Source organism: Macaca fascicularis, chromosome 7 (assembly GCF_037993035.2).
Source record: "Macaca fascicularis isolate 582-1 chromosome 7, T2T-MFA8v1.1".
Classification (NCBI taxonomy): Eukaryota; Metazoa; Chordata; class Mammalia; order Primates; family Cercopithecidae; genus Macaca; species Macaca fascicularis.
Window position 1 is genome coordinate 141,130,168 of NC_088381.1, and position 16,332 is coordinate 141,146,499.

At 55.5% G+C, this 16,332-nt stretch overlaps 1 protein-coding gene across 24 annotated transcripts in view; it reads left to right on the forward strand.

Moving 5' to 3' along the window:
* Positions 1-732: 732 nt before the first annotated feature.
* The window catches only part of PAPLN (papilin, proteoglycan like sulfated glycoprotein), a 40,097-nt gene continuing 24,497 nt past the window's right edge, over positions 733-16,332 (forward strand). For 12 of the 24 annotated variants that reach the window (XR_012415928.1, XR_012415926.1, XR_012415930.1 and 9 more), the window contains exons 1-6: positions 5,477-5,533; positions 10,139-10,254; positions 11,109-11,169; positions 11,559-11,661; positions 14,974-15,104; positions 15,870-15,993. Coding sequence is in view for 16 of the 24 variants with exons in the window: in XM_073997703.1 (XP_073853804.1) it covers positions 5,480-5,533; positions 10,139-10,254; positions 11,109-11,169; positions 11,559-11,661; positions 14,974-15,104; positions 15,870-15,993 (589 nt within the window). In the remaining 8 variants the exon portion in view is untranslated. Of the gene's footprint in view, positions 902-1,278; positions 1,439-2,468; positions 2,531-2,598; positions 2,838-5,232; positions 5,534-7,401; positions 7,585-10,138; positions 10,255-11,108; positions 11,170-11,558; positions 11,662-14,973; positions 15,105-15,869; positions 15,994-16,332 lie in introns of those variants that run through there. The other 12 variants (XM_065549022.2, XM_005561702.5, XM_073997708.1 and 9 more) reach the window with 6 other exon arrangements.

Genomic DNA, 16,332 nt, shown 5'->3' on the forward strand with positions numbered 1-16,332 from the left:
ATCCTCCCTCCTCAGCCTCTCAAAGTGTTAGGATTCCAGGCATGAGCCACTGCGCCCAGATCAGAACTTTTATTCAGCATCTAGTAGGAATTTTATGGAAGTAGGAAGTTCCCCACTCCACCACCTGCTGTATGAGTCTCAAGTGAGCAAGTTGTGGCTTAAGGAGGTGACCTGACCTGCCCAAGTGCACATACAATGAGAAGCAGAGCAGCCTTCCAGTGCAGGTCTGCCTGCGCCCCAGGCTTCCCCAAACCCCCAAGGCAAGGGGGTCTCAGGTGCAGCCAGTGAGTGGCACAGGGCCAGTGCAGAGGGGACTTGACAATGGGAAGGAAGGTCTTACACTTTTTCCTGGACTATTCTTTCTAAACCACCCTATTGTAATGCATCAGTTCTGTTCACCACATCTCTGTGAGGTAGGCAGAGGAGAAATGAGGCTTAAAGAGAAATTCCCGCCCAAGCCAGTAATTGGTAGGGCCTGGCTGGTGGGTCTAAGACAGCCCCTTACCACTGCGTGTGGGTTCTGCCTCCCAACCTCAGGGTCCTCTTTGCAGCTGGGGTGAGGTGTAAGTAATCACAGCCCTGGGTGTCTGAGAAGAAAGGATCATAGGAAAAGCAGGGACACAGCAGGAAAGTGAGCTCCTTGGGCCTCAGATTCCCCCACCCTGCAGCGGGAGAAGCATTTTCCTCCCACTTGACAGAGGACCTTTGACCAAGCTCAGAAAAGTCCCAGCTGGTGGGGGCAGGGAGCCGGGCTTGTTGAATGGAAGAAGTGCTTTTCCTTTTTAGAGAGGCTGCGTGATTCCACTCCCCTTTCTCTGCCAAGCTTTATCTTTGCTTAAGAATTCACACAACCCTCCAGGGGCCCTGCTACAGCTGCTGCTCCTCCTGTCTTCATTGATAGGTAAGAAATGTGCCTGATTTAAACTGGCCATGTTTTAATAAGCATTTTGTCCAAACAGGGAGCTGCAGGAATCGGGGGGCTGAAGCGGGGCTGAGCTTCCCACTGGTGACTTCTCTTTGCCCAAATGAGGCCAAGGGAGAAGCGGCAGGGCCAGCAAGGGGCTGAAGGCAGGAGAGCGTGGGGAAGGGGATCAGCCTTCGCCACCCCACCTCAACCTCTCCCCAACTTCCCCCAACCTCCCTCCTGCCCAGGACCAGTTTCTAAAGATGAGTGAATTCCAGTTTCAAAAAAGGAATGGCAGGCAAAGAGTGTCTTGGTTGTGAAAAAGGACAACCAGGAAAACAAATTAAGTTGATCACATGTTGAGCCCCTGCCTTGATGCTAATGAGTGCCCTGGCACAGGCGGTCGGGCTGCGTGGCAGGCCCTGACCTCCGGGATTCACAGCTGAGCAAACCACAGCAACAGGGACAGAAACCAAGGGGGCAGGACATGCACCCCATCGGCCTGGTGTGGTGTGGAGATGGCTTCGAAAGCAGGTGACATGCTGGGCACAGTGGCACTTTGAGAGGCCACGGTGGGAAGACTGCTTGAGCTCAGGAGTTCGAGACCAGGTTGGGCAAAATGGCGAGACCTGTTTCTATTTAAAAAAAGAAGGCGGCTGGGCGCGATGGCTGACGTCTGTAATCCCAGTACTTTGGGAGGCTGTGGTGCGCGGATCACCTGAAGTCAGGAGTTGGAGACCAGTCTGGCCAACATAGTGAAACCCTATCTCTACTGAAAATACAAAAATATTCGCCAGGCATGGTGGCGGGCGACTGTAGTCCCAGCTGCTCAGGAGGCTGAGGCTGAACTCGGGAGGCGGAGCTTGCAGTGAGCCCAGATAGCACCACTGCACTCCAGCCTGGGCGACAGAGCGAGACTCCGTCTCAAAAAAAAAAAAAAAAGAAAAGAAAAAAAGAAAAGAAAGGGAGGGAGGAAAGTAGAAAGAAAAGAGGAAGGAAGTGAGGGAGGGAAAGAAAGAAGAAAGGAAGGAAAGGGACATTTGACCAAGGTTTTGAGGGCTGAGTAGGGGTTTGAGAGGTAGAGGGGATTGGGAGGGTGCATGCTGAGTGAGAAAAGGTGCTGGGAGATGGGTAACAGCAGTGTGTGTGGAGAAACTCAGTTGTGACTGAAGAATAGGGTCCAGGGGTGGAGGAGAAGGAAAGTGGCTGGACACAGAGGTGTGTTGTGTGTAGGGTCGGCATGAAGAGGAGCGGATAGGGCAAAGCTAGAAGGGTCGGGCAAGGGGAAATGGGATTGGAGAGGCGACTGGCGCTGACCCAAGACAGGACAGATAGGGTGACCAGAGTGGAGGATTAGCCAAGCCTTGGCACAGACCCAAGCGTGTGGAGGCCCCGGGCAACACCAGTCACCACGAGGGCCTCTCCCAAGGGCTCTGTCCTCCCACGGGGATTGGAGGTGGGTAAGGGAGACCGGGCGGGGTGGAGGATGAGGCCAGGCAGCGGCGGAGAGAGAAAGTCCCACCCCTGCGGGCGTTCCTTGCCGGCCGGCCGACCTCGCAGGCTTGGGCCTGGGCGGGCACCGACGGAGCGGCCCTGGGTGCAGCCTCCCGGCGCCCGCGAAGACAGGTAGGGAGGCGGAGGGACTGGAAGCCCGCGGGCGACCAGAGGCGGGGGCGGCGCATCCCGGGGCTTCTGTAGGAATTTGCTTGCCTGGCTCACGGGCGACTGGAGTGTCGGAGAAAGTGGGGGTCCGCAGAGGAGACCCCGCCCCGGCTCGCTCTCCCGAGGTGGGCGCAGGGTCATCGCGCGGCACCGCGCGCCTCCGGCCGGGAGGGAAGGAAATGCCGGGAGCCAGGGAGCTGGTGCCGGGCGGCCCCGGCGCCCACCCTCCGCCCGATGGGACCTTCCTTCCTTCATGGGGACGCCGCTCCGGGTGCGTGGTGAAGGCGAGGCCCTGGAGACTGCGCGCCCCTCCCGGGAGGTGCCACTGGGCCGCGGGCCTGGAGGGTCCGGGAGCCCCTGCGGCTGCCGGCACCTGCGCGGCCATCCCGGGCCTCCCGTGGGAACCGCGCCTCGCCGCCTCGGGGGTGCGCGGCAAGTTCCTGGAGTGGGGACGCGGGGTGCCTGGTCAGGGCGGGACCGATGCAGAGGAGGGCCGTGCGCGGGGACCACGGGGACGGGCGTCTGCGGACTGCGGCGGTCCCCGAGTCGGCTGGGGACCGTGCAGGGGGAGGCTCGGTCGGCGGCCACCCGCCTTCCCGCCCTCTGCGCCCTTGTGTGCTGGCCGCCGCCTGCGGCCCTAGCCCAAGGCAGACGCGTTCCCCAGGAACATCACGTTGAGGGCGCCCACCCTGCGTGCCCGGGACCACCTGGCCCTTGCCCTCGGGCGGCAGGAGAGGTCGAGGTTCCACGGCCCTCGGAGCAGCTCCGTGACCAGACCCCGGACTGGTCTTGGAGTCGAAGGGGTTGTTTGCCACCAAATGAACCGAAAAAACTGAACTTTTCAGACTTTGGAATGGCAGATACGGGCTTGGAGTTCAGTGCAATTGCAGCGGAGGCAGTGGTGTTCTGAGTAATTACAAGTAAAATTCTTCTTTCCCCCGTATTTTCCTCAGCCTCGCCCGCCCTAGCAGGCCTAGCCTAGCCCTAGCAGGGGGCTCCTGCTCTGGGAACTACCCCCGACAGACCAGAGGCAGGGCCCTGGCAGCAACTCCCCTCCCTCACCCTCCAACCCCAGGAATCTCGAACTTGACCACAAGAATAATGACTCAATGACTCACTGTGCCAAATTAACGAGTGTGTACATTGTTCAATGTGCCAGGTTACATTTCTGCTGAGCTTGGCTTCTGTATGCTGTGTTTTATCCTTGTAAGCAGAAGTCATTTTATACCTTAAAAAATTAGAACATTGGTAGAATTACAGATTTTAAAGTTCAAATCTACACGCTGGTACTTGTTTTAATGTTTTGCACTGAATGGAGCACATTGCTTATGTCATTCTGCGATACAGTGACATGTATGTACACATACACACTGCACAGTGTGTATACAGACTGGACACCTGCACCAAATAGTACACACCAGACTGCACATAGACCCGCCCTGCACACTGCACATGCACATTCCATGCACGCACACATCCAACCACAGACACTCCACACACACTGCACTGCACACTGCCCTGAGCACACACTACACTGTACTGCACACTACACTGCACCTTCAGGGCGCACACGCTGCACTACACACTGCACTGTACACACGCTGCACCACACACTGCACTGCACACACGCTGCACCACACACTGCATGGCGCACACGCTGCACCACACACTGCACGGCGCACACACTGCACCACACACTGCACTGTACACACTGCACCACACACTGCACGGCACACACACTGCACCACACACTGCACGGCACACACGCTGCACCACACACTGCACTGCACACACGCTGCACCACACACTGCATGGCGCACACGCTGCACCACACACTGCACGGCGCACACACTGCACCACACACTACACTGTACACACTGCACCACACACTGCACGGCACACACGCTGCACCACACACTGCACTGTACACACGCTGCACCACACACTGCACTGTACACACTGCACCACACACTGCACAGCACACACGCTGCACCACACACTGCACTGCACACACGCTGCACCACACACTGCACTGTACACACGCTGCACCACACACTGCACTGTACACCCGCTGCACCACACACTGCACTGTACACACGCTGCACCACACACTGCTCGGCGCACACGCTGCACCACACACTGCACTGTACACACACTGCACCATACACTGCACGGCGCACACGCTGCACCACACACTGCACTGCACACACGCTGCACCACACTGCATGGCGCACACGCACCACACACTGCACGGTGCACACACTGCACCACACACTGCACTGTACACACTGCACCACACACTGCACGGCGCACACGCTGCACCACACACTGCACGGCGCACACACTGCACTGCATACACATGCTGGTTATGGAGGCTGCTTATGGATCTTCCCTGTGCAGAGAAATGCTGGCCTGGGTTTTAAATGGGATACAATTAACATTTTTAGAACATTTGAGTTTTCAAAGTGTCTTCAGAGACTTGATTTTTTTTTTTAGCCTATATTAGGAGTTTTTAAACATCTGATGTAATAGCTTTTTTGAAAGGAACCTTGCTGAATTAAAATAGTGAGTCTAATTACTCGGATTCTGAACTCCTTGTTTTTCAACCACATAGAAGTATTTTTAATTGCTCTCTTTTTTTTATCCCTCTGGAACCCTGAAACAAGTTGTTCTTGAACTTCTGCCAGTTGCGGATGGGCCGTTCGTTTCTCGCTCACATGTTGAGCTGTCCGGCGGGGCGCCCGCACGTTGTGTTCTCTGCGGTGCACCGAGGCGCGCCCGGCGGTCCCGTTGCGGGTCTCCTGGTCACTTGTGGGCCACAGGGAGCGACGCGCCCACACACTCGCGCCCGCCCCCAGGACAGCTGCTGGAGCCCCGGGCCGCTCTAACCCGCTGCGTCTCCTGCAGGCTGAGATGCGGCTGCTCCTGCTCCTGCCGCTGCTGCTGGCTCCAGCGCCCGGGTCCTCGGTGAGTGCGGCCCTGCCCGGTCCCCGGGAAGACCCTGCAGGGGAGGCGGGGACGGGGACGCGCGGACCCGCAGGCAGCGTCCCCAGAAAAGGGACGATGGGCTGGGATGAGGCGAGCCCGCGCCGCTGAGCTCCCTCAGAAAGGGCTGGGCCCTTGAAGCCGGCTGGTCAGGGTGCTCAGAACGGCCCGTCAGGCTGCAGGGCGCAGTTTGTAGGAATGGCACCTTCTCAGGGCTTCCCTCCTTCAGAAGGTGGTGGGAGCACTCCATGGAGTCCCCGCCAGTGCTGCAGAACCCCCTCCCCCAGGTGGTTTTCCAAGGTGGAAGGACAGGTGGGGGCAATGCTGGAACCAGTCAAGGTGCAGGGCTGGGTGGCCCATCCCACCAGACACCTGTCTTCTGCTTGGAGCCACAGTTTCCCCTAAGCTGGGGTGTTTGGGCCTAGAGGTTTGGGGTGCCAGTCATTTGCTTTCCCCTTAGGGTAGCACCTAGGGCAGGGCTGTCCTATGGAACCTTCTGAGATGGCGGAAATGTCCTGTTTCTCTGCTGTCCAATAGGTAGCCCCTCAGTCCATTGAACACTTGAAAGTGGGTGAAGTGAGTTTTAATTTTACTTGACTTTAATTAAATTTATTTTTAAATTTTTAAAATACTTATTATTTTTGAGACAGAGTCTCACTCTGTCACCTAGGCTGGAGTGTACTGGCATGATTTCCGCTCACTGTAACCTCCACCTCCTGGGTTCAAGCAATTCTTCTGCTTCAGCCTCCCAGGTAGCTGGGACTCCAGGCGTGTGCCACCGCGCCTGGCCATAATTAATTTAAACAGTCACATGCGGCTAGTGACTACCGTATTAGACTGCTAATTAAGACAGTGGACACAGGAAGCTGGCTGGTGGTCAGAGTTGCTGTTTCATTAACAGGGGCCCAAAGGCCAGGGCTCTCTAGAGAAGGTCCCTGGGTCTTGAGGATGTACAAGGAATCTTCTAGACCACAGGCCCCATCTTTGGGGAGGAGAGGGTCTGCAGAGCTGGGTACTGCCCTGGCTCGGTGCCTGGCAGAATAGAAGCCGCAGAGTCAGCTGGGCCCTGTCCTGCCCCAGGAGAAATCTCCCAGGGTGAGCCACAGCCCTGCCCACCCGTGTGTGAGGCAGGTAGGAGGTGAGAGAGGAAGGATCCCTGAGAAAGGACCCAAACTGTTTTCTGCCTTGAGGAGTTCAGGGGGAAATGCCACGTCTGGCGTCTGTGGGTGGAGGCTAAGAAGGACTCCTCTGCAGGGCTGTGTGGGGCAGGCAGGACAGATGGCAGTGGGCACTTCTCCCACTAGAAGTGGGTCCCATAGATGGGACTGGGCACTTCAAGAGCCCTGTGAACCCAACATATGCCACAGCTGGAGCGGAGGGTGGGCCAGAGCTAGCCTTTTTCATGTCCTCTCGACCACCTGCCAGCTACCCGCGGTCCCCTCTGCCACCCCATGAACCTTGCTTCCTAAATGCCACTCTCAGGTCGTTCAGCACGTGCTGGTGGCCCAGCTGCATGAAGGCCAAAGCCCAGGTGGAGGGGGCACCAGGACAGTGTCTAGGCCCCAGGATTAAATCCCAGAGCCACCTTGACAGCTGCATGACCGTAGGCAAATAATCAAGCCTTAGACGGCTCTAATTTGGGGGTAATAATGCCCACCCCAGAGGTTTTCATGCAGATGAAACAAATCAAGGTTTCCAAAGTGCCCTTGGTTCTCTTAAACCTTTTCTCCCTTAAGGCTGCGCTGAGTAGCCTCATCCGGCTGCCGCCTCCTCCTAGTGTGAGTCTCAGATGGGGCTGGGTGCAGCCTGGGCGGATAATTCTTCTCTCCCTGCCGTCTGTGACTCTGCAGGGGTGTGGCCCCGCTCACAGCTCCACTGCCTCCCTCCGTGGCTGGGACAGGAGCCACTCAGTCCGAACACCTTCTCTGGATCACCTATGCTGCCAACGGTCAGCCTGAACAGAATGAGCAGATGAATAAAGGCGGTGGCCTGCGTGCTCCTGGGCCTCAGCCTCTGTTCCCACCTGCATGCAGGTGTGCATGCATTCTGTCTCTCACACACACACGCACATTGGGCACTTGATTCCCCTGGAAACAGTGCAGCAGGAAAGGGGACCCCTGAGTGGCTCCAGGTGGGAGTTGAAGGAGGCATGGGCGGGGCGCCTAGAGCAGCATGAGACAGGTGAGGGCAGGCCCCAGGTGAGGCTGGCTGGATCAGCTCATTCTGGCTTCACACCACGTCGGGCAGTTCATGGTTTGGGTAATTACAGAGCAACAGTGTGCTCATGCTGCCTGTGGCTGAAGGTGCTTTCCTTCCTTGGAGAGACAGTGTGGAGTGCGTGGACAGAGCACGGTTCTAGAATGGGACGGATGGACTAGGGCTCTTGGCTAGTGGACACCTGCCTCACGGGGGCTGGGCACAGGAGGCAAGAGGGCATTCTGGAAACAGCATGTCTCTTAGGGGGCCCTTGTTCAGACCAGTCCTGCCCCCGCCTTATCCTCATGGCCAGGCGGTGGCTCCATTGCAGGGGTACCCCTCGTTGCCTTGGCCACACCAGTATGTCCAGCCCAGCTCCGGGGAAGGGTGGATTTTGCTGGCTGCTGTGCCAAGGAGCCAAGACAGACATCCAAACAGGCCTTGGTCAGAGGGTAATTGACAACCAGGCCCAGGCCAGCAGCTAAGAAAGCAGCCACCCCTGAAGACGTCTCCTGAATACTTAAAATGTGGGCTGAGGCTGTGCGTGGGGGGCGGGTGCTGGAATCCCAGCTGGGGCCGCAGGCTGTCTCTGGAACGTCATCCTTCACGCTCAACACTCAGCATCTTCCTTGTGAAACAGAAACTTGATCCAAGTAAATTTCAGTTTAACTTTCAATGAGAGAACACTTTGATGTTTTGGCTCACAGGTTTCGAAAGCTTAGAGATTTGTGTTCAAGTTAGACTTGAAGGAGTAGATGATTTTACAAAGTGAAAGCTAAGACCTTTCATCCGGCCAGCCCGTCCTTCTTGCTGGTGTGTGTGGTTCGGCAAGCTTAGCGTGGTCTGTGCATGGCTGGTTCTGCCTCAGGGTTCTGGGTTTTGTTATAAGACAAGGATAACTAGATGTTTGGCACCAGAGATGAGTAAACCTCCTTCCTCACCTGAGATCCAGCGAAGCTGCTTAGGGATCACCATGAAAGGAAGAGCCTGCTTTTCTTTTTTTGAGACCAAAGTGCTGGGATCATAGGAGTGAGCCACTGCGCCCAGGCGCTTTTCTATGTGACCACTGAGCTCTTTCTCTGATTTCCTTGAGAACCTTTTCTGGTGATACCCTAAAAGAAAGTCCCCTTCCAGCAAATGTTTGCATGTACACCGTATGCCTCCTGGCAAAATTGTGAAGTTACATCTAATCCCTGTCCAACCCTGCAGGGAATCATCTAGCGTCTCATTTGATTCCCCCAAGTGGGTGGGGACACACACACACAGCCCCGGCAGGGGAGCAGAGGCCTGTAGTGAGACTGGCCGGCTCCTGTGCCCACTTCTTCCTCTGTGGCTTCCTCTCTCTGCCTCACTTTTCTTATTCATGCAATGGCGTCTGTTGGGTTGTTGTGAGGATGAAATGAGATAATGTGTGTGTGGCATGTGGATTCCTGATGCCAGCTACAAGAGGTCCAGTCTTTCTGGTGGGAAAATGTATCTGCTAGGATTATAATCCTGTGTAGAGTCTCAAATAGCAGTTCTTCAATAAGACAGACATGATTCCTCTCTCATATAAATACCCAGGGGTCAGAAGTCTGGGGCTATTCTGTTGCACAAAATCCTCCAGGCTCTAGAGTCTTTCTATCTTTGCTTCACTGTTTGAAGCCTCTATTTCCAAGTTACCTCACAGTCTAAAAGGCTGCTCCAACTCCAGCCATCACATCTGCTTTCCAGACAGCCTGAAAGAGTACAGGAGGAAGGAGAAAAGCACAAAGGCTCATGCAGCCTCTCTCTTAAGGAGATTACTAGCAGCAGCTGCCCAACACTTGTATTTACATCTTACTGATGAGAACTAAGTGATGTAGCCACAGTTAGCTGCAGGAAGTCTAGAAAGTGTTTTTTTTTTTTAATTTTGGGCAGCCAGGTACCCAGCTGAGTCAAGTTTTCAAGGGTTCTCTCACAATGGGTAGAGGGGATGAATATTGGGGTACCCCTGGGAGTCTCTGCCAGATTAGCAGGATCCCCCCCCATGCTGCTTCCCTTTATTTTCTTTTAGGGCCCCGTCCCCTACATCACAGTTAACCCACAAATGCCTGGACCCTCAAACTGCCCCTGGCTGTAGGGTTCCTCCCCGCAGTGGTCCCTGAAACTCCAAACCCTTCCCAGCTGCTCCTGCTCCTGCCCTCCAGGCCTGGCTTTCAGCTGCTTATGAGGAAAGCAGGCTAATTCTGAAAAGGAATATGTTTTGGGGTGCCCGGCGGTGTTGCTGAGTCCTAAAGGTGGGCCCTGGAAGGGAGAATCCCAGGCTCCTTGATGGGTGAGGGAGTGTTTTTAGGCGGAGCATCCTTTGGAGGGGCCTCTGGGCTCAGGCTCTGAGCGGCCACTGCTGATACATGGTCCCGTCTTCTGCAGGCTCCCAAGGTGAGGCGGCAGAGTGACACCTGGGGACCCTGGGGCCAGTGGAGCCCCTGCACCCGGACCTGTGGAGGGGGCGTCAGTTTCCGGGAGCGCCCCTGCTACTCCCAGAGGTAGGAGAGACGAAAATGGCCCGGCTTGTTAAAGCAGGAGCTTCTGGGTGGTAGGCTAGGCAGTCACGGCCTAGGCTAGCACTGGCCACATCAGCAGAACCCACCAAGCAGCAGATTCATTCTGGAAGCAGCATCAGTTCAGCACAGGAAATCAAACCATTTCCCAGGGCCTTCCACTCTGAGCTGGAGCACAGGTGCTGCCTGCTGCCCCTGGTCTCCAGCTCCTGATGCTGCACCTGCCTGCCCTATGGCAGGTGCAGTCAATTTTGGTGGAACCAGTAAACAATCTTCAACCGGCAATTCCCAATTCCTGTGGCTTCTTTGCCAAGTATAGATGTTCCCCATTTCAAGCGATTTATTAAGTGCTTGCTGTGTGTGCTGCACTCTGGCAGGGTCAGTGGAGAAGGTGGGGTACAGAAGGGGTAGTGAGGTGCCTCTGTCCCAGTATAGGGGTTGTTCCTGAGAACCCTATGTGAGGAGGAATGAGCGACCAGGAATGATCCTAAAAGCCTTATACTGATGTCCTGCTTAGATCGCAGGATGGCTGTGCCAGGCGGGTGGGTATTACATCTCACGCAGGTATTACATCTCATGCAGAGTCTTCTCTGGGAATCTGCCGTAAGAGGCAGTGGAGTGGTCCCGCCTTAAATTCAAATTACAGGGCGGGTAGGGCTCTGAGTCCCGCTTCTCCCAAGTACCAACACCGGTCGCTCACGCCCCGCCAGGGGTCGGCCCTCTCACCTTGCTGCTCCCACTGGAGAGCCCTGCAGAAGTTGGGGCCTGCAGGGAGCCCCAGCACGGGGGTGGGGACGTTGGGTCTCGGTCCGGGTCCTCCCGGTGCTCTGGTCCCGCAGGAGAGATGGAGGCGCCAGCTGCGTGGGCCCCGCCCGGAGCCACCGCTCTTGTCGCACTGAGGTAAAGCCCACGGGGTGCGGGCGAGGGCACCAGCTACCCCAACCCCTCCCGGCCGACGTCCCCACAGGGATGCCCGCCTCTGGCCGGGGGCTGCCCGGTTGGCCCAGCCTGGGGTCCTCCTGCCAATCCACAGCAGGGCTGCGTGGGAGCCCGTTCCTCACCCTGCCCCCGGGGACTGGCCTTGTCTTCCACAGCCTAGAGCACCATGGAGGGGCGCGCACAGGAGTCCGGGGGTCTGGGGGGCAGACTCCACCTCCAGCGGCTCGGGGCAGGCGAGGGAGATTCCTGGGCTCCCTGGGCTAGGGCGGGCGGCGGGGACAGGGCGGGGAGGGAGGTGGGCGGACCTCGGACTCCGCCTCCTGGACCCCGACTTCCCCTCTGCCCCGCAGAGCTGCCCCGATGGCGCCCGGGACTTCCGGGCCGAGCAGTGCGCGGAGTTCGACGGAGCTGAGTTCCAGGGGCGGCGGTACCGGTGGCTGCCCTACTACGGCGGTGAGCGCGGCCGGGACCCCTCTCTCGAGGGCCTCTTGTATCCATACATTGATGCCACAGTTCCTATTGCCGTATTATAGAGACGTTTTCATATATATGTATATATACACACACACGTATATTAGAGACAGTCTCGCTGTGTTGCCCAGGCTGGTCTTGAACTCCTGGGCTCAAGGGATCCGCCCGCAGCGACCTCCCAGAGTGCTGGGATTGCAGGCGTGAGCCACTGTACCCGGCCAATTTTTTTTTTACTGGGCGGGGTGGCTCGCAATGTACAGGGAATCTTCTAGACCACAGGACCCACCTTTGGGGAGGAGAGGGTCTGCAGAGGTCCCTCGTGACAGAACAAGAGGTCTTACTTTTTCTTTTTTTTCTTTTTGTTCTGTTCTTTTTTTCTTTCTCTCATTCTCTCTTTCTCTCCTGTTCTTCCTTTCCTTTCTTTCTTTTCTTTTTTTTTTTTTAAGATAGGCTCTCGCCCAGGCTTGAGTGCAGCAGTGCAGTGTCAGCTGGGCAGCCTCGAACTCCCAAGCTCAGTCAATCCTTCCACCTCAGCCTCCCAGATAATTTTTTTAAAAATAATATGGAATGCTTCATGAATTTGCACACCATACCTCCTCAGGGGTCAGGGGCTGTGCTAATCCCTGTATCATTCCAATTTTAGTATATGTGCTGCCAGAGCCAGCATTTGTCAAATACCCCATCGATCAACCCATAATGAATCAATCACCAGTCACCTCCGCTCCCCCCAGTGCATGCCCGTGGCAACACAATGGCAGCTATTTTGAGGTCTTTCCATCCTTTCTCCCCTTATGTGTGTATATTTTCAAACGGAGCTATGGTGTGTCTAACCATTTTGAGCCCTGTTTTTGCTCAGTCTGCTATGGGAAGCGTTCCTCCTGTCACACAGAGACGGATGTGGGGAGCCCCAGGAGCGGTAGGAGTGGTGCCCCCCGGTCATCCTGCAGGAGGGGCTGGAAGGGACTTGGTACACCAAGACTTCATTTACCAAGGATCCGGGGGCCAGAGGAGATGGTCTGAGTACCTCTGAGGAGGGCATAAGTCATTCCTTTTTAGATAAATACAGTTCAGGAAAAAAACACCCACGTAAGCACCAACAGGTATGTCATTAAGCATTTTAGATGAATCAGAAGATTCCTCAAGACAGGTCTTCTGAGTGTTCGTTTTCCCTGCTTGCTGCGCGTGACCTCTGGAGACCCCGTGGCACTCTGAATTCCAGATCAATGAGCACTCGTATCCTGTGCGTGTGTGGGTGGGTGTGTGTGTGTTGTGGGGATTGTGGCTGTGGCCCAGTGGAAGTCTTATATCCTGTGTGTGTGTGTGTGTGTGTGTGAGATGGGGATCGTGGCTGTGGGCGTGGCCCAGTGGGAGTCTCATATCCTCTGTGTGTGTGTGTGTGTGTGTGTGTGGTGGGGATCGTGGCTGTGGGCGTGGCCCAGTGGGAGTCTCATATCCTGTGTGTGTGTGTGTGTGTGGTGGGGATCATGGCTGCGGGCGTGGCCCAGTGGGACTCTAGCTTTCAATATTCCCTCTGGATCCTGAAGTGGACACATGTCAAGAATAATTTGAGTATATTCACATGATAGAAAAATTGGAACACAGAGGAAAGTCTAAAAAGATAGTAGAGGGATACCTTCCATGGTGTGGAGATGATTATAATCCTGTTTGTACTTTTGGGTTGTTTTAAAATGTATATATTTAGATAAATATAAAAATTAAGGTTGGATGCAGTGGCTCATGCCCGTAATCCCAGCACTTTGGGAAGCTGAGGCAGGACGATCACTTGAGTCCAGGAATTTGAGACAAGCCTGGGCAATGTGGTGAAACCCCATCTCTACCAAAAATACAAAGATTAGCCAGGCATACAAAGATTAGCTAGGCATGGTGGCACACACATGTAGTCCCAGCTGTTCAAGAAGCTGAGGTGGGAGGATCACTTGAGGCCAGGAAGTTGAGGCTGCAGTGAGCCAAGATCACACCACTGCACTCCAGCCAGGATGACAGAGTGAGATCTTGTCTCCAAAAGAAAAAAATTAAAACCAGGCCAGTTTCAGTGGCTCCTGCCTGTAATCCTGGTTCTTTGGAAGGCTGAGGCAGGAGGATCATTTGAGCCCAGGAGTTTTAAACTAGCCTGGGCACCGTAGTAAGACCCTGTCTCCACAAAAAAAATTTAAAAAAATAGCTGGGTATGGTGGCATGTGCCTATAGTCCCAACTATTCGAGAGACTGAGGCTGGAGGACCACTTGAGTCTGGGAGGTGGAGGCTGCTGTGAGCTTTGATCGTGCCTCTGCATTCCAGCCTGGGAGACAGAGTGAGATCCCATCTGAAAAACATTAAAACCAGGAAAAAGTTACCCTCATCCTGCCCCTTTCACAAGATCACTGTTAGCATTTCATCTTAGCCCCTTTCACATCATTCTCTCCATATACACTTACATATTTGTAATTATTGCATATTAATCACCGTTTTGCATTCTGTGTTTTAAGCATCTTCCCACACCATATAGTTTTCACAATCATCATTTGCAACTTCATAGTCAGCAGGTGTAATATTCCATTGATAATTTGTTTAAAGAGTAGCTTGTTATGGCCGGGCACGGTGGCTCACACCTGTAATCCCAGCACTTTGGGAGGCTGGGGCAGGCAGATCACCTGAGGTCAGGAGTTCAAAACCAGCCTGCCCAACATGGTGACACCCCATGTCTACTAAAAGTACGAAACTTAGCCGGGTGTGGTGGCACGTGCCTGTAGTCCCAGCTACTGGGGGGGATGAAGCAGGAGAATCGCTTGAACTAGGAAGGCGGAGGTTACAGTGAGCCGAGATCGTGCCACTGCACTCCAGCCTGGGCAATAAGAGTGAGACTCCATCTCAAAAAAACAAAACAAAACAAAACAAAACAAATAGCCTGTTGTAACCACCTCAGCTGTGGTAAATAATGCTGAGGTAGACTTCTTTAAGTGCTTTGCTTTTTTCCTTATCCTGGTCAGCTGTGGTAAATAATGCTGAGATGGACTTCTTTAAGTGCTTTGCTTTTTCCTTATCCCGGTCAGCTGTGATAAACAATGCTGAGATAGACTTCTTTAAGTACTTTGCTTTTTCTTTATCCTGGGACTTTTCTTCGACTTGATCCTTAGAGGTGCGACAGATTCAGGGAGACGGCCCCTTCTCCTTGGGTGGGGGCTGCTGCAGGGCTTTCTGACCCATGCTTTCCTGTTGCTAGGGTAGGCCTTGGGCCCTGGGGAGGGGCGTCATCCAACCTCAGGATCTCAGTCTTGCCTTCCTGCCCACCCCAGCCCCAAACAAGTGTGAACTGAACTGCATTCCCAAGGGGGAGAACTTCTACTACAAGCACAGGGAGGCTGTGGTCGACGGGACGCCCTGCGAGCCTGGCAAGAGGGATGTCTGTGTGGATGGCAGCTGCCGGGTGAGTGGTCCCCCAGCCCCTCCCTGCCTCCGGGCTGCCTGGGGGCTCAGTGCGGGTGTTTCCCTGTCCATCACCCACAGGCCCAGGTAGCTGCCATGAGCTTGGTGTCTTCTCAAGTTACCAGAACACCAAGCCCAGCTCCTAGGGTACCTTGCAGGCATCACAGATGCCCTATGGCCCCTCACCTTCATTCTTGGAGAATGCTAGCCCTACAATAAGAGAAACCCTCTGGGTGGCAGAAATCCGGCTAAAACCGAGTTCAGAAAAACAAACAGGGACAGCCGCAGGTGCATGAATGAGGTGCCACTCGGCTTTCCTCTCCGTGGGTCCAGCAGCAGGATCGGGTCTGTTCTTCCCAGGAGGTGTGGAGGTGGCCGCCAGCTGCTCCGGACTTCTGCTGTGGCAGCCTGGCCCCTCCCAGAGAAAGGGGGCCTCATTCCCAGGAGTTTCAGCCACCAGGGGTTGGGAATTACCCTGAACCACTCCAGCCTCCCCAGACCCACATTTGGGGAGCTCCATTCAAACTCTGCGGGAGAGAGGTGGCCCTTCAAGGAAAACAGGGCGTTATTACCAGAAGGGGAGATGGGAGCTGAGCAGATAAATGGATTGTTAGTCACAGGCCAGTCCCCTGGCTTGTGACTGAATCACTCCTGACCACCCTATTCTGCCTGGGCTGCGCGGGTGCTGGGGTTAGGGTGTGACGGGGCCCAAGGCCTGATGTGGCCATGATGCCCTCTCCCATGCCTCCCGCGTCTCTGCCCACAGGTTGTCGGCTGTGATCACGAGCTGGACTCATCCAAGCAGGAGGACAAGTGTCTGCAGTGTGGGGGTGACGGCATGACCTGCTACCCCGTCACAGGCACCTTTGACGCTAATGACCTCAGCCGAGGTGGGGGTGGTTCCGACAAGGGGCTGTTGTCTGCCCCTTCCTTGCCTGTCCTTGCTCTGGCCTAGGCTCCAGGCCAAGTGGCCCCCATGGCACCCGAAGGCTCTGACCATATCAGGTCACGTCTGAAAGGCCCCATGTGGCCTTTGGTTAGGACCCTTGCCCACTTGTGCAGTCCCACCTCCTGCCACTGCTTGGATGCTCTCCCCATCTCTTCCCGCTCCCGGTGTGCTCCGGGTGCCCTGAGCCTTCCCGCCACCCTGGCTTTTGTACTGCAGCCTCTTCTGCCAGGGTTGCCGTTCCCAGCAGCTCGGCCCGGTCTGGCTCCTGCGTACCCTCCCT